The 25,674-nt window shown below is 35.2% G+C and overlaps 1 protein-coding gene across 4 annotated transcripts in view; it reads right to left on the bottom strand.

The window, feature by feature from the left end:
- The window catches only part of ENOC (cytosolic enolase), a 183,268-nt gene that overhangs the window by 125,237 nt on the left and 32,357 nt on the right, over window positions 1-25,674 (bottom strand). For all 4 annotated transcript variants that reach the window (XM_089825574.1, XM_089825576.1, XM_089825575.1 and 1 more), the window contains exon 3: window positions 15,833-16,007. In XM_089825574.1, the coding sequence (XP_089681700.1) occupies window positions 15,833-16,007 (175 nt within the window). The remainder of the gene's footprint in view (window positions 1-15,832; window positions 16,008-25,674) is intronic.

Raw genomic sequence — 25,674 nt, forward strand, 5'->3', positions numbered from 1 at the left:
AAGTTGTGCAAAAAGTTCTATCATCTCATCATCTTTACTTTACCTCTACTTGGTTAATGACTAATCAACAAATGGATAAAATTGAAAGGATATTGAGGGATTTTCTATGGTCAGATGGGATGGGAAACAAAAAGAGACACTGTGTAAATTGGCAATGGTGCTGTAAACCCAAGGAATATGGTGGACTGGGTTTGACAGACCTAAAAAAACATGCTATTGCTCTTACTTCTAAGAGGGTTCTTAAGGCCATTTATGGTAAGGAACCTTGGAAAGTCCTAATCAGAAATAAAATTCAATGTTCTATCATCTCTAAAGGTAAAAGTTGGATGAGCATTCCATTCTGTGATTTGCTTTTAGGTGACTTCATGATCAAGGTCTTTGGTTCTAATGTTTTTACTACCCTCTGGTAGGCTTGGACCCATTCAAGGATACTCTTACCAGTTAGAGGTGTTGTTGGCTCTTCCCCATCTTATGTTGTCACAGATAGATCAATTTGGTGGGGACTGTACCTAAATGGAAAACCTTTGGCACTTACACAAAGTTGCTCAGCAAAACATTGAAATGTGTTGGGAGTGACTTTAATCAATAACTTAATGATTGATAATCGAATGGGTACTTGGGATGAACTTAGAACTAGATATGGTATCACACAGACTCGGAAGAAAACTTATATATTAATTTGCAAAGCACTTGGTACATGTAACTTCTCCAAGACTATTGACTCGAGCAGTTTTTTCAAACAACTGTTGTGGAAGGATGGAACAATGTTTAATGAAGTAATAGTGAAGCAATTATACAATATGCTTGTGTCTGATCCTGAAATTTTTCAAAGAGTGATCCAAGGGTCGGGATTGTGTTCTCCCATTTCTAAATGGTCTTTCTTTTTCAGTACTTATGGCAGTCAAAAGTGGAACCCAAAAAAGTTTGTTTTAAATGGTTGTTATTGCTCAAAAAACTTGCTTTAGGATCTAACTTGGAGTCTTTAGGTCATACTCCTGGACATTGCAAAGTTTGTGATACTGTTCAGTCTTTTGAACATGTTTTCTTTCAATGTGATTTTGTTGTTATGATTTGGTCAATCCTATTGTTTGGAGTTCAAAACCAGGTCTTTCCTGGAGTGAAATCTTTGCTGGTTATGTTGATGCTTTTGACTCTAAGCTTAATTCTTTTTGCTCTGTTCTTACATGTGAGATTTTATGGTTCCTTTGCAAAACGAGAAATGAAGAGGTCTTTCAACAAAAGGATAGAGAACTTACTGAGTTTTCTTGTAAACTCGCATTTTTCCATTATGTCTCAGGTGTCACTTTCTTTGGAAATGTCTATGGTTCAATTTATGACACTGGTCAAGGATGGAATGCTACTTATTCATAAAGACAAGGTCAAGGCTTTCACGTACCTTGATCAGTTCAAGGATATGATGGACCCGAATGACATTAAACAAATTGAAAGAATGATGGAGGATCTGCACATTTCCACTAGTACCCAGCAGGCTACTCCAAATGTGTCTATTGGTGAAAAGGTTCAGCTGACAAACAATTTTGTTCTAGCAAGATGGAATGATGAATTGGTCGATGCAGCTTTCTTGCAAGCTCTGGATTCTAATGATGGATGGGACCCAAATATAAATCAATAGCATGTTTAATTTTGATAATCAGCACTATGTACAGTTTTTTTGATAATCAGCACAATGTAAATCTTTTGGATATGCAGTAATTCTGACTCTGTCTGATACTTACTCAAGTGAAAGTGAAACAAATGGGTTGACTACCCTGTAAGTCATGATTGATGGTGATATGGTAGCATTAAAAGTGTGATACTCCGGTATCTTATGCTTAACAGTTAATGATGAACCTGATGTATTAAGTTTTTACTCTATTCTAATATAAAACTAATTTTTCAAGTACTAATACTATATGTATTGTGTCAGCATTGCTTCCCCATCATCCCCCTCGCATTCCCAAACTTAGGTCCCAAGTACCCCTATCTCTTAAATGTGTCCACCCATCCCCCCAAGAAAACATCACCAAATAGGGTGGAACACTGATAAATATCCACTTGCACAGTTGTAAGCAATGCTAATTCTTCCATTGTTTACGAACATGACTGCCACCATAAAGTTAATGCTAATGATGAACCTGATGTATTAAGTTTTTACTCTATTCTAATATAAAACTAATTTTTCAAGTACTAATACTATATGTATTGTGTCAGCATTGCTTCCCCATCATCCCCCTCGCATTCCCAAACTTAGGTCCCAAGTACCCCTATCTCTTAAATGTGTCCACCCATCCCCCCAAGAAAACATCACCAAATAGGGTGGAACACTGATAAATATCCACTTGCACAGTTGTAAGCAATGCTAATTCTTCCATTGTTTACGAACATGACTGCCACCATAAAGTTAATAGGCAATTCGAATTTCTTATATAGTAATATCAACATTGTTTTTTCAGTGGTACTTTTTGATATATAGACTCAAAATCCGTTTCTTGTTTTGTATCAAAAAACTCTCTCCTTCTCCAATGGACCTTTCAAATTCCCAATGACAAGCATCCTGCTCCCAAAGTACCTTGAGTAGTTGGTGGCATGAGCCTTTAATAACCAAAATAGTGTTCATGATGTTCCAAGAAGTCCCCTTTTGGGGGTATGGGAAAATAAGGAAACAGAAAATGGGGGGGTGCCATGTCCCCTTTTGTGGGTATGGAAAAATAAGGAAACTGAAAATGGGGATGCCATGTAGAATTAATACTTAACTAGAAAAATAGCAATAGTACTGGACCAAGGGCAACAGCATGGTAAGTATAGAGAAACAATATTTGGGGATGCATTCGACAGGACATAGGACTACTTTGGCAACAGACTTTATAATGTATCAACAACATCTCAGTTCTTTCCTGAAAATCTATGATACACAAGGACATTGAAGAGCACACGATTATACCGAGGGGGGTGAATCAGTATAATAACAACTTTTGCAATTTAAAACTTTTGTCCACACAATAACTTCAAATATTCAAATAAACAATTATACGCATGAACATAATAACACAATATTTACGTGGAAACGCAATGCAGGAGAAAAACACGACAAATACTTGCTTTATATATAAACTTGTTCTTTTACAAAGTTTTGTAGGTTCCAACCCACTAGAAGCTCCAACCCCTACATTTATGAACACTGACTCACTAGAAGCTCCAACTCACACACTTAATAGACAACAACCTACTGGAAGCACCAACTCTCCACTGATGTCTTCGTGAGCACCAACCCACTGCACACAAACTGTTCTTCCACCTTGATAATATCGCTTGCTCAAGTGATGATGGACACTTCCTTATCTCTTCTTTTGATTAGCTATATTCATTTCTTTAAATCTGTACGCATTAACCTCTTATTTCTTGCTTCTCATTTTATTATATATATTATCTATGGATATTCTTTGTTTATTTATTCCTTTTCTTGAATTAAAATATAATAGATATAAATCTGCATACATATATGTTTTTATATTCTGCTCCCCTTTAATGTTTCTTCATTTTAAATCTTCTCCCCTCATACTTCACCACACTTCTTTCTTACTTCTACATATGCACCTTTATGTTCTTTCTTCTCTCTTCTCTACACCACACTACTCTTCCTTTTCACTTGTTTATCTCACACTGTCTTTCAAACACAAAACTCCATATTTATATATTCGGGTTACTTTTTAAAAGTCATAACTGTTTTACCAACAGTTACAACTTTAAGAGGCAAGAGCCTACAACACACCAGTGATTGTGAGCCTCTTATCTGGGAGGTCTTGGGTTCAAGTCTACACGAGCTTAATAAATATTAATAATAATTAATCACAACACATAATAATTAATCTTGGCTTCGGCCAAAAAAAAATAGTTACAACTTTAAGATAGGCTTATGCCTCTTCTTAACTAATATTTTTCCACAAAGACAAATCTTTTGTTTGGATCACTCTTTTTCAAAATCGTATTTGTATTCTCTTATTTTTATTCCTGTTGTGTTATTGCTGAAAACAAATTATACTATACTTTTGAGAGTCAATGGTTTTTATCTCCTTCAGTCACTTATCGCAACCTTCACTCCTTAGTTAATATTTGATGCCATTCGAGTTTATGATCCCATTGCTTATATTTCCATCGATGTTTATTAGTGCTGCTTTCTTGGGATTTATTTCATTCTGGTTCAATGAATCTCATGGTTCTGATATCGCAGCTGTTAAATATTTACTCATTGATCATATTGAATTCTTCTACTTACCCAGCATGTATCGGAGATCTTTTAATATTTCTTTTCTTAAATTTTGTGCTTGTCATTTCGTTATTTGATTTCTTTTTAACACCGTTTGAACTTCTGCTAAACTCTCCACACAAATATGCAAGGTCTTGATCAATGTTCATATTAGACTAATGGTCTTTTATACATTGCCCAATCTCTGACATTATCAACATGTATTGGCTGCTGTGTATGGTTGTTCATTGAGTTTTGCGATGCACATTAGAGGAACACTGCATGGGTTGCATGTTTTATATTTGCATTATACATATTTTCCTGACCACAAACTGGTGAAAACATATTAGGATAATTGGATGTATCGCCTTGCACATAATACTGCTGATGTACACTGTAATATACCCTCTTTGAGATAAAATATAATAACAATAAATAGAAATAAATTATAAATTAGTTTATTGCTAAATAAACTATATCATTACATGATGAAAGAAAATAAGAAATTATTAATATAATTCCTATATAAGAAACTCATTTTTATTTCATGAAGTATCCTAAATAAAAAGGAATCCATATATATTTGAAATCTTATCTTAGAAAATTATCAATATTAATGAAAAAATAATAATAAAAGAAATCAAGATGATAATAATAATAAACCTATAACTAAATCTATCTAATAACATATTACTATCCCATTATAATCATTGTAGATATTTTATTCTATCCTTGACATAAACTAATAGTTTCTAATTCCAAAGGATGCGACTGGGCAATACACACATATATATATACATAAGTTTGGAACCAAGCAAGGATACGGAGGAAGGAGAAACGAATTGAAAAAAGAAACATTCATTATGTAGCAAAGATAGTAATTTCGGAAGAGTCATATTATTTTCTTATCTCTTAGCAACTTGGATAGGAGATTTACTCCATCGCAGACCAAACCAACACACAAACACGACATCCATATCATAGACGGAAGCAAGAATTGTGCAAGAGAAGATTCACATAGTGTCTGAAGCACCTACAAATCACCATTCACAGGAGACAAAGCTAATATCGAGTACATAACAGACATGTTCAACACAAACTAAAGAATGAGCAAACAACTCTCAAACACTATCATCACGTAAGAATAGAAGATAGTGGAATCTAAAGGTTAATACAGGGGACAGAGATGTATAAGATTCAGTCTAGGGAACAACAATCAACACATAGTCAAATTGGAGAGAATAAGCAACATAATAGAATCAACATTTGGTGCAATATGCGTAGAGGAGTATTTAGAAAGAAGAGTAAAATATATGGCAGTGACTAAGGAAGTAAGATTGATAACATCAGGAAAAGAAAGGATAAGAAGAGAGTAGTGTGAACGTAACAACAACAACCCTTTTATAACATATACTATAAAGTGATCAAGCCAAGAAGTACATTGCTAAAACTTTATCGCTATTGTGATAATAAACTACTTAGAGATTTAGAGAATATATGGAAGAAACGGAAATTAACAGCAACACAATAGCTAGAGGATAAAGTGAAACTAAAGGCATAAAGGAATTTTATAGTTCCTATAAAGACCAAGTTAATCTTGGTAGAGGGCATCTATTATGAATGTTAGGTTCACTAATAGAGAATTCGTAGAGTAAGAAGGTATTCATTTTGAATGTTGAGTTTCTCTAAAGGAGAACTCCAAGATCAAGAGGGCATTCATTATGAATGTCGAGATTCTGAACAAAATCGAGAAAGAGATTTTAGAGAATCTCTTAGAGATATTAGAGGGCATTCAGGAATGAATGTCACGATCAAAGTCCCAAAGAGAGATTTTAGAGAATATCTTAGAGACATTAGAGGGCATTCAGGAATGAATGTCGGGATCAGAGTCCTAGAGAGAGATTTTAGAGAATCTCTTAGAGACATTAGAGGGCATTCAGAAATGAATGTCGGGATTAGAGTCCTAGAGAGAGATTTTAGAGAATCTCTTAAAAACAATATATATTGTAGTGGTCTAACATATGCATATGTCAGAGATAGAGACTTGGTAGAGGTGGAATCTCTACCAAGAATTGTTACCAAAGATCCCGAAAAGGCCTAAGGGAGAAGCTCTTTCTATGACAATTACCTAATCGAGACGTAGTTCTCACCAGAGGGTTAGGTGATTGGAGAAAGGATCTCCCCCGAAGAATTAGGAAGGATAGCTTGGGTAGTATTTAGATTAGTATTTATTTAAATCTAATGTTGCTAATATGTTTTACATACAATTTTCGATATTGTACTGAGAAATGGTTACAGGTTACAGTTTTCGAACCTAAGCGAAAATCGGGAACATTACAGTGGTATCAGAGCAATGATCTTGCCATCCTGTAGGGTAAAGATGAATTGATCAATCCATCTAAGCTTTGGATAAATCATAAAAGAAATCCATCATATATTTAGCAACTTGATTAGTATATAAATCAAATTGAACCACTCATAACATTCATTCAATTTATCTTCAACTCTTGATTACATCAATTAATTCAAACTTAGAGATGGAATGAAGCGATCTTTGATGAGACCTAATAAAGAAAATGAAAATAGTAATTGCTTGAGGACAAGCAATTTTGGGAGGGTAGGACTGTAATACACCCTCTTTGAGATAAAATATAATAACAATAAATAGAAATAAATTATAAAATAGTTTATTGCTAAATAAACTATATCATTACATGATGAAAGAAAATAAGAAATTATTAATATATTTCCTATATAAGAAACTCATATTTATTTCATAAAGTATCTTAAATAAAAAAGAATCCATATATATTTGAAATCTTATCTTAGAAAATTATAAATATTAATGAAAAAATAATAATAAAAGAAATCAAGATAATAATAATAATAATAAACCTATAACTAAATCTATCTAATAACATATTACTATCCCATTATAATCATTGCAAATATTATTATATCCTTGACATAAACTAATAGTTTCTAATTCCAAAGGACGCGACTGGGCAATACACACGTATATATATATGGGCATAAGTTTGGAACCAAGCAAGGATACGGAGGAAGGAGAAACGAATTAAAAAAAGAAACATTCATTATGTAGCAGAGATAGTAATTTCGGAAGAGTCATATTATTTTCTTATCTCTTAGCAACGTGGATGGGAGATTTACTCCATCGCAAACCAAACCAACACACAAACACGACATCCATATCATAGACGAAAGCAAGAATTGTGCAGGAGAAGATTCGCATAGTGTCTGAAGCACCTACAAATCACCACTCATAGGAGACAAAGCTAATATCGAGTACATAACAGACATGTTCAACACAAACTAAAGAATAAGCAAACAACTCTCAAACACTATCATCACATAAGAATAGAAGATAGTGGAATCTGAAGTTTAATACGGGCGACAGAGATGTATAAGATTTAGTCTAGGGAACAACAATCAACACACAGTCAAATTGGAGAGAATAAGCAACATAATAAAATCAACATTTGGTGCAGTATGTGTAGAGGAGTATTTAGAAAGAAGAGTAAAATATATGACAGTGACTGAGGAAGTAAGATTGATAACATCGGGAAAAGAAAGGATAAGAAGAGAGTAGTGTGAACGTAACAACAACAACCCTTTTATAACATATACTATAAAGTAATCAAGCCAAGAAGTACATTGCCAAAACTTTATCACTATTGTGATAACAAACTAGTTAGAGATTTAGAGAATATATGGAAGAAACGGAAATTAAAAGCAACACAATAGCTAGAGGGTAAAGTGAAACTAAAGGCATAAAGGAATTTTATAGTTCCTATAAAGACCAAGTTAATCTTGGTAGAGGGCATCTATTATAGATGTCAGGTTCACTAATAGAGAACTCGTAGAGTAAGAAGGTATTCATTTTGAATGTCGAGTTTCTCTAGAGGAGAACTCCAAGATCAAGAGGGCATTCATTATGAATGTCGAGATTCTAAACAGAATCGAGAAAGATTTTAGAGAATCTCTTAGAGATATTAGAGGGCATTCAGGAATGAATGTCGGGATTAGAGTCCCAGAGAGAGATTTTAGAGAATCTCTTAGAGACATTAGAGGGCATTCAGGAATGAATGTCAAGATCAGAGTCCCAGAGAGAGATTTTAGAGAATCAATTAGAGACATTAGAGGGCATTCAGAAATGAATGTCGGATCAGAGTCCTACAGAGAGATTTTAGAGAATCTCTTAGAAACAATATATATTGTAGTGGTCTAACATATGCATATGTCAAAGATAGAGACTTGGTAGAGGTGGAATCTCTACCAAGTATTGTTACCAAAGATCCCAAAGAGGCCTAAGGGAGAAGCTCTTTCTATGACAATTACTTGATCGAGACATAGTTCTCACCAGAGGGTTAGGTGATTGGAGAAAGGATCTCCCCTGAAGAATTAGGAAGGATGGCTTGGGTAGTATTTAGATTAGTATTTATTTAAATCTAATGTTGCTAATATGTTTTACGTACAATTTTTGATATTGTACTGAGAAATGGTTGCAGGTTACAGCTTTCGAACCTAAGCAGAAATCTGGGACATTACATACAGAAGATCTCAATGGCACTATTCTGTTGGCTATACTTCATTGATGCTTCCAGAATACTCCCCATTCGCAAGTGATGCTTCCATATAGACTTCAGCATTTTACCCTTCCAGCTCTTCATCTGACATCATCGTGGCGTCCTCTAACTGTCGGCTACCAAACACTCATTGTTTTTTTTAAACAATTGTTTTTTTTCAAACAATGATGACAGTGACAAAATTTTATTTTTCATCATTATCAGAATCATAGTTATCGTTCCATCTTTTATTCATCATGGCTTCCATTTATCAGACCTTCCTACACATCTTGAGCCATGAATATGCTACCTATCTGTGTATATAGTCGATGATTCATCTACACATAGTTTGCTGAATTATAGAAGAGTATCAATATTGACATGGCTTCTTGTTAACTTGTCTCTGAAAGTTTCGTTGTTGCAATTTTATTTATTGAATATTATTATCTTTATTACTGCCTCTGATCCATTTTCCCTTACGTTGCTGTTTAAACACTTCTGCTTATTGTATTGGATTGCTGTAGTCATTACCACTAAGCACTTCCTTTTATTCTTTTGTCATTAGTCTCCCTTTAAAGCTTAGCCGCTATTTGTCTTCTTTTGAGTCTTTATCAACTGTCACTGTATAATCAATGTGAATAATATTCTTAATGAATCAAACTACATAGTGCTATTGACATCAATGGTAATTATTTCTATCAATCTCCTTGAACATGTTTGGCATCGATGACATTATTTCCATCAGAAATGTCCTGAATGCCACTCTGCATTACAGCTTATAACTTCAAATTTCTACAGATAATAATTAAATCAACAGTCGTGACTATATTGTGCTTCGGAGTAAAAAATAACAAGTGGAATTATATATACTTAAAAATTACAGCCAACTCTTTATCATTCTACAATAATACTGTAATGTCCCAAATAGGACTTTACTTAATTTGTCCAATTATTCTCAATTAGACCTTGAGCTGCACTTAGGAATGGAAACTTCTATTGCTTTCTCATAGATTACTTTGCAGTCTCATGGAATGTTATATACAATGTTTGTCAACAATATTAGTTATATTATATTATTTTATATTTTCATGTGATTAATGCTAGTTATTCCTTCTATGATCCCTACTCATAGAACGTCTTTTTCGTCGATCATTTATCTGTTCCAGTCTACGTGCCAATCACTACTCCATGAGCAAGTAAGCTCGCTGCTTTATATTGTCCCACTAATTTTATTGCGCTCATATGTATTCTTATACAGCCACATCAGATCCACTAGTAACTTAATAATATTGTAACCTCTGCTGCAATGCACACACTTTACTTTCCCACATCAACAACCTGCCGTATTGTATTTTCTTTATGTACTATTTTCCTATATGATTGTAGGTACTTCCAATAGAGATTTCTGAACAATAATGTTCGAATGATATTCGACTTTTCTATAGTGAAATCACTGTTTTCTATTTGCATACACTACTCCTTTAATATATTTCCCGTTGTGATGTTTGATGTTGCTTCTTCTCACTTGCAATGATACTTTTGTTTGCTATGATTTTTCAATATGTTAGACATAAGATTATATTCCTGTTCTTTTATTTCAGCAATTCATCTTTAGGCATCATCTGTAGTTCTCCCATGTAATATATAATTTCTCCATCTCTGTCATCACTATACTTTCTGGAATGCAACCCTGGATGTATCAAACTGAAATTGTCTGGGCATGGGTCTTTATTGCATGAGTTAATTTCGTCTCTGCCAACTCTCCTTTCTTCTTTTCAAATGATTGTAATAGTTGGTATTGATTCAATATTCTCTTTTTCTTGTTGTTGCATCTTCCTCTGCATAGATTCTCTTCCTGCATATCTCTATCTGCGTTTGATGATATAGTTGTCCAGCTTATTTCTATAGCTGACTGGACCCAACCCTTGCAATTCAGTTTGCTAGTATTTCAATGGCTGGGCCATATCACATGTGAGTGTATAATCATTCCAATCTTGTGCACATAGTATGAGTTACTAAATAGATAGCTGTGATGAAAGCCTTAATCTTCAAATGGTGCTTCAGTGTTTGCTGCATATATGTTATTGCTGCTTTCTTCTCCAATTATATGCGCTGGTGTCTTTACAAAATAATTAATCTTTCTGTCTATCATACTCCCCCTCCTCCCCAAAAGTTCCACTAATGTTTTATATAACTTTCCTAAACAGTCGTGACTGTTCTTTAAGTCACAAATAATATAGATTATTTATTAATATAACTATAACATGTAAATAACTTAAGAGTTCTGGTTTCTGGGTTCGATTGTGTGCAGTTTTTTTAATCATCAACGTTTCGGATCATACTACATGATCCATCATCAGTTTTTTTTGTTCTTCTTGTTCTCTAGCATCCTGATGATGGATCATGTAGTATGATCCGAAACGTTGATGATTAAAAAAACTGCACACAATCGAACCCAGAAACCAGAACTCTTATGCATGGATTGTGGAAATCTCATTGATCTGATGTAAATAACTTGATTATTAATTAATATTAATTTATTTATTGATAATATTATTTAATAACATGTTTTCATTTATAATAATAACTTAGAAATAATCATATATTTGATGTTCTTATTAGTGTAATATATTATATTATTATAATAATATAATATATAATGACTTAATTATGTTTTATATCTTATCTTTTTTCTTATTATTTTTACTATATAATTTATTCCTTATTTTATTTTATCAATTTATTTATTAAATTCTACTTTAAGAAATTAGGGGACATGACAAATACTTGAGGCAATTCATCAATAAATCAATTTAAGCCTAAATTCTTAACAATATAAAAGGTAAAATCTTTGAATATGCCGTTTTGTCAAAGCAAGCATAGTTTCTAAGCTTGTTGGATCCTCTCACAAATTGGTCCATTGTATTATTATCTCCAAAACATATATGCATTTGTAGAAATGAACATTCTCAATTTTCTAGCACATGAATTATAGTAGAATGATGTTCATGAAAGCTTCTGTATTTGATTGTGTTAAGTTTATGTCATTGATGTCAACGGTTGCTCAAGTGTTGGCATTCTTTTGTGACTGGAATTTTCATAACCTTGTTATTTACCATGTGTTACTGAAATTGGAGATGCTGGCACCTTGATCCAGATCATGATTGAAATTGTTTTATCTACCAAACCTGAACGTGCTTTTTGCCCAGTCAGCTCTGAACCTAAGTTACTGATTCTGCTTCTAATGCTGGTGTGGGTGCGGGATTCTGATGCGCGGATGCGCAATTTTTATTTTTATTTTATTTTGGATGTGTTTGGGTGCATGTGCGTGTGTGTGTGCGTGTGTGTGTGTGTGTCGAGAGAGAGAGAGAAAGAGAGAGATTTATATATGCAAAGAAATGTACAAAAAAAAAAACCATTCCATAGCATGATAATTCACCAATGAGAACCTCTCAATTGCCATTGCACAAAATCTGTATTGCATAGTAAATTATTGCTAAGGAGACTTATATTTAAGGATAACTTGATCTCCTTTTTCTGTTTAAGCCTTCACTAATAATTTACAAAATATGTATTAATTGCCAGTTCTGACTCTAGTTCAAATATATGGTTCAGATTTGGGGGTTCAATTACTGCTGAGAAGAATTCTTTTTAAGGCAAATTAGATCTATTTCTCTGTTTAAGCCTTCAATAATAATTATAAAAATGCTTTAAACATACACACATTTACTAATAATTAGTTTGGGTTGTAACTGAATGTTCATACAGACATTCCTTTTTATAAGTTGCAACCATGGTTTGAGGTTTCTTATAAAGCATACTATCCATATTAATAGATCAAATCATCCAAATAAACCAGCCTGTTGGACACACACAAGTGTATGTAGTGCTAATAGAGGTTTGAGTTTTGAACAGTTACTAAAATTTTAATGTCCTTACTTTAGCATGTCCTGGGCGCACCAGTGCACCACCCAAAAGCACCAGCACCTGTACCTGGCAATTTCCCAGGCGCACTGGTAACTAAGCTCTGAATGTGTATTTCTGTCCTGTTAAAGCGCGAGTGCCATCTGTATCTAAATGGGGTTTGAAATTAGATGAATACATCATCCCTCAACATACATGTGTCATAATAATACTACTACGTTGACTAGTTCTGATGTGGGAAGGCTAAGTTAAGGTATCTTCAGGGATGTCACCATAATCGTCAGTCTGGGGGAGAATGTTCATCAGATTTGTTATGAGCACAATGTGCTCTGCATTCTATACCTGTGTCAGATACGTTATGAGCAGAAACGGGCTGCTAGTGGCAGGTGTCTCATAATAGCCATGCAAAGCAACAGACATTATCAATTCTTCCGGACCTGCAAAAGGTTCTTTTTGCTGCCCATGCCTCGTTGTAAATCTGGTGTTTGCTGTCAGATGTAACGTCTCCTAAATAGTATCGCCGTTTTTTATATGGTTTAATACACAGACCATGGCGTAATGTTGATATGAACACATGTGCCTTGCTCAGAATATTATTCTTTGTAAAGATTATTTGCAGAAGCGTCATAAGAACCTGATACTATGAACACTATAATAAAAAACCTGATAAGATTCCTCTGAACGGGAAGCTGGGGGTTTGACAGATTAGAAAATTGCCAATTATGGCAACAGTTTTTTGGTTGGAAAATGGAACAGACGTTTTCTTTTGGAATGATTAGAAAAAAGTTTAAAACAAAAGAGAGGAATTGGAGACGCAGGGATGAAAAAAGATATGTTCACTAAGTCTCTGTTAAGTGATACTGAAAAGATTTTTGTTTTTGGTAACGGACTGTGTTAAGATAGTTCTTTGAAGTGCTACTACAGTGACAGTGAGGTGGTAAAAAATGTGTGTATTGTACCTGCTACAGGAACGATGAAATCATGCAGTTAGAGCCCGATTGATAAGTCTGAAAATGGTGTGTATGTAAAAAGGGTGCTGTGCTGGGAGTGGCTAAATTTTTTGTATGTCAAAGCATTTTTGGAATACATTAAAAAATACACAGTGATAAGATAGTGTACAGTGCAGCTGTAAAGGATTTAAAAGCTGAAGAAGTGTCGACATTATAAAAGCAGATAGGCCTGTGATTGCAAAAGGCAGAGAACATACACACAGGTCAATCTTCTTTGACAAATAGGCCTTCTTATTTCATCAAGAGTCTTGATATGTTTTAAGGGCTCACTTATCACTGATTGGACACGAAGCCTGCAAGCCAGTTCTGTACATCTTTGCAATGGTCTAATATGCTGGGTAGGAGCCCTCTGAAGGTTGCAGCCTTCGTTTGAAAAGGTTGAAGCCAATATCGTATGCAAGAGTCCCAAAGAGTTGTAGCTCTGGTTGTACTGGGTTGTAGCCCAATTCTTGGAGAGTAGTGATACCGTGGATTTTACCCAAAGGGTTTCCGCAAGACAAACTTCTGTGTTCTTGTCTTCCATGCTTTCTTTTGACTTGCTTACTGTTTTAAAAGTTTTAAAATACTGATTCACCCCCTCCCCCTGTCAGTATTTTTGTGTTTTTGTAGACTTTTCTTCTCCTTACCCTCTAGCATCCTAATGATGGATCATGTAGTGTGATCCAAGATGTTGATGATAAAAAAAATCTCTACATAATCAAATCCAGAAGCTTTCACGAACATAGAATATTACATTAAGGGGTAAAATGTTTTAGTGACAATTTTTTGTGGAAATATTCATATGTTTAGGCAACAATTGTGTGACAGAAACATTCTCACTAGAATTTATATGCAAATGGTAGAGTGGTTGGGCAAGATTCCTTCATCCGATGAATTTAGCAAATTCATCACATAACAGGCAATCCATTTTACTCAAGAAATTATATTTCAGGAATGTCGGTAACAACTATCTTTCTAAAGGAAATTGTGTGGGGCTCTATCACAATAAACACACTTCAAGCTGAGACAATAGGACATCTAATTGCATACTTCCACATAGATAACACTGAATTTGTTTGTGAAATGAAGAATCTTTAGCATTAAAAGTTTGTTATGGAATGCTATTTTATATTTAATGATCCCGTTTGAGCAAAAAATGTACCACGGATGAAGATGTGCAAGTAGATCATGTACTCTGATAGTGTGTTAGTGTTATAGAAGGCTTGCATGACTTTCCTAAACCTATATTATCGTAAAGCCATCAAATTCATCTATGGAGATAGCTATAGGATAGAGAGACTTGGTTCAAACTGTGCATGTCTTCAAGGTAAGGGAAGATCGTAACAGAATCCTGCAGCAGTATAAAAACCTAAACCATACAAAGGGAATGATAACCATACAGTCAAAGGGTGCAATTAGGAGGACATTGCGAGATGGAATAGCCTCTCCAAGAGAAGAATTTTTTAAGAAATTATCTTTAAGAGAAATATGGCGATACCATTTGCATCACTAATTATCCTATTTGTGTATGGAAGCTCCTAGTTGTTTCTCTGTTTTAAATCTATACTGAGTCATTATGTTAGAGTGAATGTTCTTTGTCAACATGAATGTGGCTCGCGACATACATATATTGATGAGACCAAAACTTTAAGATAGACTTTGAAGTAACATTCTTGAACAGAAGCAAGGTAGATATGTGTAATATGTTTATTATCACTTGGTTGAAATAATCATACATTCATTGGATTTTAGATTCAAATGATACCTTGGATTTCAGATTTAGATAAATTCTCTTTCTACTACTTTGCATAACATATTCTAGTCTGTGATGCAATTCCATGTGGTGGTGCAAAGGTTTAAGTGAAAAGTACGTTAAAATAAAATATAATTCTCATACTGATTACATATGGCAACCTGTTATCTCTAATATGCTCCTAAGGATATAAAACCTCTTACTTTGTCTATTTACAGCCACCTGTAGCAAATAGTTGGAACTGTTCCTAGCTCAAACAGCTTGAATCGGAAAATTGCTGTTTAATGTGTGATACAGTACTCTTGAGTCAAAAGTCAGAATTAGAAAGCAGCTGCACCTTATTTTCTGTCTTATCCAGATCTATCATAGCTTTGTCAATCTCTGCTTGCATAGTCGGATCCATGCCAACTAAAGCAGGGGAAATCTTGTCATTGATATTTGCTACAGCCTTTAAAACACCCCTTCCCAGGTATTTGTTTTCATCTCTATCACGTAACTCTACAGCCTCATACCTGTAGGAATGGAATGATAAATCCAACAAAAATACACCAATTACTACAAGTCCTCATTTCTGATGCACTACTGGCTTTAACTTAACTTTCAATCAGCAAAGTGATTATGGACACAAAATAAAAGTAAGAAATCAATTTCAGAGTATAGGTTTGAAACTTTGAATAGTATTCAGAACTTGTGACAAATAATATCAAAAGCATCAGAGCAAAGTTTATATATTAAGGAGCAAGCTAATCTTAAATAAATATAATGATTGATTAAAAATGCCCAAAGAGGAAGGGAACTCAACTAATTGAGTATATCCAAACTTCATATACAGTTTAAATTTTTGAGCTTGAGTTCACAAATACAGAACCTCTGAAAAATGCTTGAAGATGAAACTTGAAACTATAGTGCAAAAATTCTTAACTCGGCAATACTTAACGGACCAAAATTTGTCTCACTTGGAGATTCAGCGAAAAAACACCAACACTTGGCAACTGATTGTGAACTACCCATTTGTGACTGGCAGCTCTCCCACACACAGACAAACAGAAGATGATTAAACACCCACTCACAGTCTGACAGCATGCCCTCAACAGAAGCTCTTGACAGGCTGTGACTGGAAAATGTGCCCAAAAAGGATTGCCACTTTCAGCATTTATCTTGAGCATGTTCAAGGGTATCTTCCCACAGCACAATTCCTACATTTGATGTCCTCTATATAGTGTTTTAACATGCTGCATGCAAAAATCCACTGCAATAACGGATAACTTCATGAAGTCAAGTAAGTTTTCTTGCAAAGTTTTGCCACATATTTGGCAAATAGCCCCCTGATTTTCTGCAAAGAATTGCAGCCAAGTTTTTGGACAAGTGCCTCATAAGCAGTTTTAGATCTTGCAAGGACTGACAAATCAGGTGAGTTATTTGTGAGCTTTTAATCTATACTTGAAACTAGGCCACCACTAAGCATTGCATGCATGCATTAAGAGACTCACTGGGTTTAATTGGAAATCAGAACAAGCAGTTTGCAGAATCTAACAGCAATATTTAGCTAACCATATATCAAAAAACAACTCTGATGTGCAATATGAAGAGTTATGATGTTTTAATATAAAAACAACAGAGCATAAAGTCTAAGAAAACCATTAAAGGTCGGACTTTTGATGATACTTTTCATAACCACAACAACACTTAATTAATTGAAATATCTCCTCAGGTCCTTATAATCAGGTTAATCACCCATAACCAATTGAGCCAAGTGTCTCTTCAGCTTCCAAAACTATCCCCCTTCCCCACCGAATAAAAAAATGGTTAGACAAACACTTGTTTGTTTCATTTTCATTATGTCGGGGAGTAATATGTTTTCTGAAATCTCTAGTGTGAGTATGGTCCACTTGTCCTTGTACCTTGCATTGCATCAAAAAATTGATCTAAGGTTTCATTGGTGCTCATGCATGTATATCTATGAATTCTAAAGAGTTACAGTTTCGTACCAAAACCTAAGGCCAGGGATTGTCAATATATGTGATGGGCGGGAATTCTGATTAAATAGTAGCAGAAACAACAAATTCTTATGACAGACAAGCTCACCTTCAACTTTAGGCTGTGCAAAGCCAAAGGGGGTATTCCCCAAGGTCTCCATGAGAAAAACCAATTCAAGAGAAATAAGCATTTAAACTGAACGCCCTAAAGAAGCCACACGTCTTCGTATGATCCCCATAAAATTTCACAAAGTTTGTGCCAGCATTGGCTACATACAGACTTATAAGACCTCAAATATGCAGATGGTAACTTACTCTTTCTATGTAACAAAAATAGCATCAGTATTATTTTGCAACTAATGAATTCACTTAGTATCGCATACACATGGAACAGGAGGAAGGAACCTACTAGCATGAACAGTAGAAATCATCAGTTTCAGGACAGCATAAAATGCACCATGAGTTGCATCACTGGATCATACCAGCTTACAACTAACAAACGAGAGTTGAAATGAAATATGTTGGGTCATTCACCTCCTAAACTAGTGTCTACTCCATTGGGCAACAATATTATAGCTAGGAAAGAGGATGGAGGCATGCCTGCAAATCAGCAATCCACAAGAACTCATAGAATAAGGACACCTGGAGTTGGAGTAATTAGGCAATCAACTCAATAATTAATTAATCAATCATTAATTACTTCGCTCCCTTACTTTATTATACTTAAAACTAGGAGTATTTTTGTATTATTAAATTGAGCTAATTATAGGTCATTTAGTCTCACAGAATAGGATAAGGATGGGTGTCATGATTATCCTCGCACAGAATTTATCTTTGAGCTTTTATAAGCATTAATTTTATTCATTGTAATCTATCCAAGTTTAATGTATCAATTCAATATATGTATATATCATGCTTTCAAGAATCAATCTCTCCCAAGGTTGCATGGTACAATCATAGCTTTGACTCTTCCAATGTGATAGCTGTTTTAGCTTTGAGTGAATTTTCAGAGCTGTGGTATTAACTATCAACTCCAACATGCTATCAGAGCTACCTATTAAGTCTTATGTAAGGGACTGCCCTATTTTGTCAAACTAATTTTTTTTTAACTTTTGATTTTATGTTTATTGGAATATGAAATGCTTGAGGTTGTAAATAACAATCACAAATTCCATGTCTAAACACAAAATTGCTCCAATGAAAACATATACTAATTTTATGGCTAATATTTGAGCTACAGCACCAATAGATATCCCAGATTTATAGCAGGACAAGAATAGCTTAACATACTAAGTCACTGAAACTATAGATGGATTGCCTTCAATTCACTAGCTGAAATGTTCACACAAGACTCCCGTTGCCGCCTCCTAGAATGTTTAGATTGCTAAAATGGTAAGCTACAGACCTGGTATGGCCTCCTGTTGCTCTGTACTGCTCACTGTTCCAGCTGCTGAGTTGCACTTTTACCCCTCAGACTCTCCTGAGGCTGTATGCCCCTCTATTTAGTTCCTCTTGAGAAAGATATATGCAAATGCTGATGATGCAGGCAGAAACGTCACTGGTATGATATTTAGACCTGTAGGGCCCTATAAACCCCTCCCAAGCCAATGCAGATCACTCCTGGGCATTCTTTGATTTGTATGGCATTTATTATCCTTCCCCAAATCTAGTAACCAGTCTCCACTAACTCATTTTTCAGTAAGGCAGCTCCAACCAGCTCTAGAACCCTCAACCAAACACTCTTGGCAACTAAGCAATGAAAAGAGAAGTAATAGATATCTCAACAATTAGATTTTACCTTGATCAAATCCTCCTGACTGTATCTTGCAACAACGAGAAAAATGTTAGCATAGAGGGATTTCATCCTCCAAGCCATTGAGAAACAAATCCATCAAATTTGTATTTTGTCCCAGCATGCTGAAAGAAAGCACTTCCATCTTTTTTATAGTGGTTTCTAAGAATTCAACCACTCACCTTGACAATGTGGGATAAAAGAAATTACTTTTTTGCACTTTCTTATAATTTCAGATTTCTGCTTTTTCTCCCCTATTTTCTTGTGGCTTTTTCAGACCCTGTTTTATCGGGGTTGTTTTTTCTTTAATATTTTCATGCCATGTAACATGATTTTCCTACACTTAAATTCCCAATAACTTTTATTTATGCTTCAAATGATTTTACTTTGTGTAGGATAGGGGGGGCCATTTAAGTAAATATTTCCCACAAGCTATACACTATGCATTAATAACAAAATTATTAAATTAAACTTTATTAAGACATCTTTATTAATGCATAATAAATTATATTGATGATAAAAATAAATGATCTTTGTCAATATTACCAATCTACCATTGACATGCCACTGCAACTAGAAGTCCAACATGCCAATAAAGATTTACTATAAATAGTAAATCCTCCCAAAACTGTATCAGATCACCTCAGAATGACTTGCAACCAAAACTGCCTAGACATATTGGCCTTTAAATCCCTTCAAGAGGAAATAGGCTAATGACAACATTATGCCGTGACCGCTAGAAAGGGGGCATTAGATCTTACACGGTATTAGAGCACTAGATCTAAGACTTAATTAATTTTTTAGAATTTGACCTTGAGAGAAAAATACAATTTACCTTTGAGTGAAATGAGCATCACCATTGGATCTTCAACAACCAAAAACACAACAATCAACTATCCCAATGCTCAAATTTGAGAAGTTGAGGGAAAAAAAATAGCAGCAAAACCCTTCCACAAGAATCTTTGTCATCCCACTGTTATTCTTCTTGATCTACGTGCAAAGTACAATGTTTTCACATTTTCGACTCTCCAATATTTATATCCATTTTTTACCAAAAAACTAAAAAGCTTGTGATATTGCCATCAAAATTTGACTGTCTAATTTTTTGAGTCAAACTCATTGACCCATGTTTCATAAGTACTAGTTCCCAAAATCTCATCTCTCATGAGAATTACCGAAACACTCAACACTCATCACATCCATGGGATGCTCAAAGGGATGAAGCATTATACCTTCCCATGAGTTCACCCATCCCAATGTGACCCCATCTCAAACCAGCATAACTATGGAGTTTCCTGCATGGTTAAGCCCACTTAGCTTGCTAACCCATTGCCAAACCATCAAAAAATGTTGTGCGCTATGAACCATTCACTATAGATCCCCTTTAGCTCAACAATTGATAAGCAATAGATATTTTCTACAATTAGTCAAGTTGTGACATTGCTATCAAGATTTAATTGTGTGGTTTGAGTCAAACTCATTGATCCATGTTTCATGAGTAGTGGCTTCCAAGAACCCATCTCTTGGAAGAATGAATGGAACACTTTGCACCTATTGCATTTAGGTGATGCTCACATAGATGAAGCACAAGGCCTTCCCAGGAGGTCACCCATCCCAGTAAGACTCCACCTCAAGCGCACCTTACTATGGAGTTTCCTCCACGGTTAAGCCCACTTAGGTTGCTACCCAATTTGCAAAACCTTCAAAAAGTGTTGTGCCTTATGAACCATTCATTATAGATCCCCTTTAGCTCATCAACCAATAAGGAGATATTTTCCACAGCAAGTAAAATTGTGACATTGCTAATAAGATTTAACTATATAGATTTTTAGTCAAACTCATTGACCCATGTTAAATGGAAAGAGGTCCCCAAGAACCCAACTCTTATGATAATGAATGGAACACTTACCACTCTGCATCTAGGTGATGGTCACACGGGTGGAGCACTAAGTGCAACTTTCCATGATGAAAATGTGTAACATAGAAGCCTTTGGGTGCTTTAGTCCACCCCCAAATGATGAGGCATTCATACAAAGATGTGAGACTTGTAGTAAGCACTTCTCTTAGTGACATTATGAAGGTCCCAGCTCCTAAACTACCTTGTAAAGATGACATAAAAAGTGAGACTCTACTGGTGTTCATTGATAAATTTCATGGGCTAGATGACATTAGGAACTCTTCTTCTGGTGGAATTGATCACTAGTGTGAAAACTATTGATTTGGATTGTGATGATCAAATTTTAAATGCCACAATAAATAAAGATCATGAAGAAAATACATCTTGTATGCAAATCATTATGATCCTAACCATTGATGAATGATGTAATTACCCATCCCATTATGTGTTTATTGTTGGTTGTTGGGAGGAATAAACAAGATGTTTCTACACCTGCATATAAGCTAGTTAGCAATGTTCTCAAACAATTAGTGAAACTAAAACCTTAATTAATGAGGGGCTAGCTTCATTGAGTTTATAGGTTTCGCCAAAAAGGAGCAAGAATGAATTACACAAGCGAAATCTCTTTTTCCTTGCAAAAGGCCCTAGGGACCAAATTACCAATGCACATGAAAAATGGAAGGTGAAATTAGAAAGGAGTATTAGACAAACTATCCCAATAACACAGAAATGGGGGCAAAATTAATTTGACAAATGTACTCACAATCAGAGCAGCGGTAGGTGAAAGGTCCTAAGAGCTAAATATTTGGATAGCACGGAACATGAAAGGATCCTCACTATTACCAATCGACCAAGGGGCTCGGTCCTTTGGAACATCCTAGTCAGCTGCAGGAGTCTCATTACCAACCCCATCACATGGCTGATTGGAAACGAATCTCAGACTAATTTATGGTGTGACTCATGGGACGGTCACCAAATCTTGGATAGCATGGATGTTCTGCAAACAATAATAGCAGAAACAACAAGAGCTTGGGGGACTAAAGGTGGCCAATTTCATGGATCAAGAGACCATTTCTTTGGGCAAAATGATGAAGTGGAAAGATACATCATTACTAAATCTATCAGATGCAAATCAAGTAGCTTTGAAGAGGATTTAAGATAGCAAATGTGTGGTTGGTGCTAGGGATCAAGATGTTGTAAGATGGTGCAGTTCAAAGAGTGGTATCTATTTTGTAAAGATTGCTTACTCACTTTGGAGAATAACCACAAGACATTCAATTTGGAGCGCGATCTGTGTTGGCATGGGACTTGCTTGCCAAAGGCAAGGGCCTTCTCCTAGTTGGCTGGAAATTCGCATGCTCTCACAGGGGATTGCCTAATGCGAATGGGGTTTGCAGGTCCGTTTAGATGCGTTCTATGCAATAAAGGATGAAGAAAGAAGGGACCATGTTGTTTTAAATTGTGATTTCAACCGTAAGGTTTAGCAATTCATACAACAACGATTAAACTGGTCAGCACATCTGCCAAACAACCTAAGGGATTGGCTGATATCTTGGCTTGCGCAACAGGAGTCATCTACCTTTGCATCTATTTGGCATTTTATTCCTTCCATGAATCTGTGTAAAGTCTGGAAGGAACGAAACAGATGGATTTTCCAAGATAAGGCAGAAGAGATGTTGAGGTTCCTGGTAAGGTTGGAGAGAGCGGTATCTGAATTAGTCTCTACAGTAGCTTCAAAGATTAACACAGGTAAGACACCTTTCAATCAAAAGGATACTCACATTTAGAGAATGTGGTCCAAGGTAAAATTTAGGCCCGTTAATGGGTAGCTGAGGGATCATCATCTTCAAATTGGAGCAAAGAAGGTGAACTGGGTCCCACAAGATTTGGGATGGGAAAAAAATTATTTTGACATGGCATCAAAAGGTAATTTGGGTCCCTCCGGAATTGGAGCAGTTGTTAGAAATGAAGATGGCAGTATTATTGCGCTAGTGGCCAAGCGAGTTGCAAATGGGAACCAACAACCAAGCGAAATGTTTGGATGTCGTGGAGGCAACTCTGCTTAGGCTCAAGTTGGGGCCTAGCAAATTACACATTGAAGGAGACTCGCAACTAGTTGTAAATGGGATAGCCAAGGGAAGGATGGACACGTGGTATTTGGATAAATACATTGGACATATCTGAGATTTATCGAAAAATGTGGAAGAGTTCAGAATCACGCATGTACCTAGGGAGGCTAATGCCCTAGCAGATACTTTGTCAAATGTTGGAGTAAAGGGGTCACTAGTTAACAAACTCAAACTTTTTGATGACTATAGGGACATACCCCATCGGATCTCAATCCATCAACTCATTGGTAGATCACGAGGTGGCAACTCATAATGAAATGGAGGTTGGCTTGTATTGCACATCGTGATGAAAGTGAGTTTGACATGTGTGAGCCTATGGGTATTTTCAAGTAATGATGGTGCATACATTGGAGCAGTGCCATTCTAAAGACTTCTAAGATTTTGCTTTTAAAAGACGTTGTAGTTTATATCTTCTACATTAGAAGCGGTTGACGCTGCTGGTTTTTGTGTTGTGAGTGGTTTTGAGAGCATGGAGGCTAATTTTTCAGTGATAACTACAGGGCAAATCCCCTCCTTTGAAGGAGCGATCTCTATGAAATGACTTCGGAATGTCTTCAAACTGTTAGTTTTAGTGATCTCTGATAGACAAAACTATTACAGCAGATATAAACAATAATGGATATCCTTACTTGAATAATCGCTAAACCAAAGATGCAGAGTTTGTTCTTTCAATGGTGACTGCTGAGTCTTTAACTTTAGTTAGCAATGAAGATATAATATCCTTCAATGAAGATTGTTAAGGACTTATTCTACAGAGGGAATATGTTGTTCATCATCCAATAAAGAATGTTGCGAGTTATCCTGCAAGTAGAATATGCAGATCGTTGGAACTGTAATGTTGTATATTGATTGTGTTCCCAATGATCTGCATGGACACTTATATATATGTGTGTGTGTGTGTGTGTGTGTGTGTGTGTGTGTGTGTGAAAGGCCATGCCCCCGTAGAGTCATGACTCTACATGGCCAAAGGCCATGTAGGGTCATGCCTCTATAGAGGCATAACTAACCATCTATTAGTTTGAGTAAACAATAAACAATACAACAATTTATGTGATCGGCGCCAAAACACAAGGCCCCCCAATAATGTACATATCACAATGTCTGTCGATAGTAATATGGAGTGTTATGATAATCATCCAAATGTATATATATGTAAGCATACGTCTAATGAACAGAATTCACATATCATAATTTATCATTACTTCTAATGATGCTATACATCAACACTCCCTCTTAGCAAGGGAGAAGTAATACACTTTTAATTGATTTCAGAATAGAATATCTGAATACTTTATCTAATCTTAACACTCTAAAACTGTGACTAGTCAAATAATTAAAATCACCATGCTATGAACACTATCATAACATATATTATGATCTCTAATTGTCTGAAACAATATCTAGAGTAATCATAATGGATTCGTTATCAATGATCTCTAATTGTCTAAAACAATATTTAGAGTTTTCCATCATAACAGGCCTATCATTTGCAAGATCGTTACCTTACAAATGATTATCTTCTGTATATATATTGCCATGAAAGATCGTCACCTTTCATTACATATCTAATGCAACTAAACAACAATAGAAGCATAAACTCAAATGAATTGAAAACTTAAATTCAATATTCAATATCACAATTTAATCATACCAAGTTTTCCTCAAAAGTATTCCAATTTTATTTCAACGAGAGGCTTAGTAAAGATATTTGTTGTTTGCTCATTAGTACTGGTGTACTCCAGTTGAATGACTCCTCAATCCACCATATCTCTAATGTAGTGGTAAGGAATTTCAATATGTTTGGAACGATTGAGGAAAATTGGATTACCTGAAAGCTTGATGCAACTTTGATTATCACAATGAATCACAATGGGCTTCAAAGGTCTTTTGAACAAATCTACTAACAGCTTTCGTAGCCATATAGCTTCTCTAGCACCCAAGGAAGAGGCAATGTATTCTTCTTCGATAGAATTTAATGCAACTGAAGACTGTTTTCTGCTGAACCAAGAAACCATTCCAGATCCTAGACTAAAGCAACATCCAAAAGTACTCTTACGTTCAGTAGGGCTGCCTGCCCAATCAGAATCAGAATATCCATGAAGGTTGATGTTTACTTGATCATATTTGATTCCCATGCCAATAGTACCTTTTAGATATCGTAAAATGTATTTAGCTACATGTAGATGTATCTTCTTTGGTGCATACATAAACTAACTCAAGGTGTTAGTTGCATAACATATGTCAAGACGAGTATACACCAAATACATTAAAGATCCAATGATCTGCTTGTAGTAAGTAGAATTTGTAGATTCTGATTTGATCATATCATCCTTCAACTTGTGTAGATTGACTTTCATAGGAGTAGAAGCTGGTTTACATTCCAAA

This window comes from Cupressus sempervirens, chromosome 4 (assembly GCF_028749045.1).
Source record: "Cupressus sempervirens isolate cs-2001-9-10 chromosome 4, ASM2874904v1, whole genome shotgun sequence".
NCBI lineage: Eukaryota > Viridiplantae > Streptophyta > Pinopsida > Cupressales > Cupressaceae > Cupressus > Cupressus sempervirens.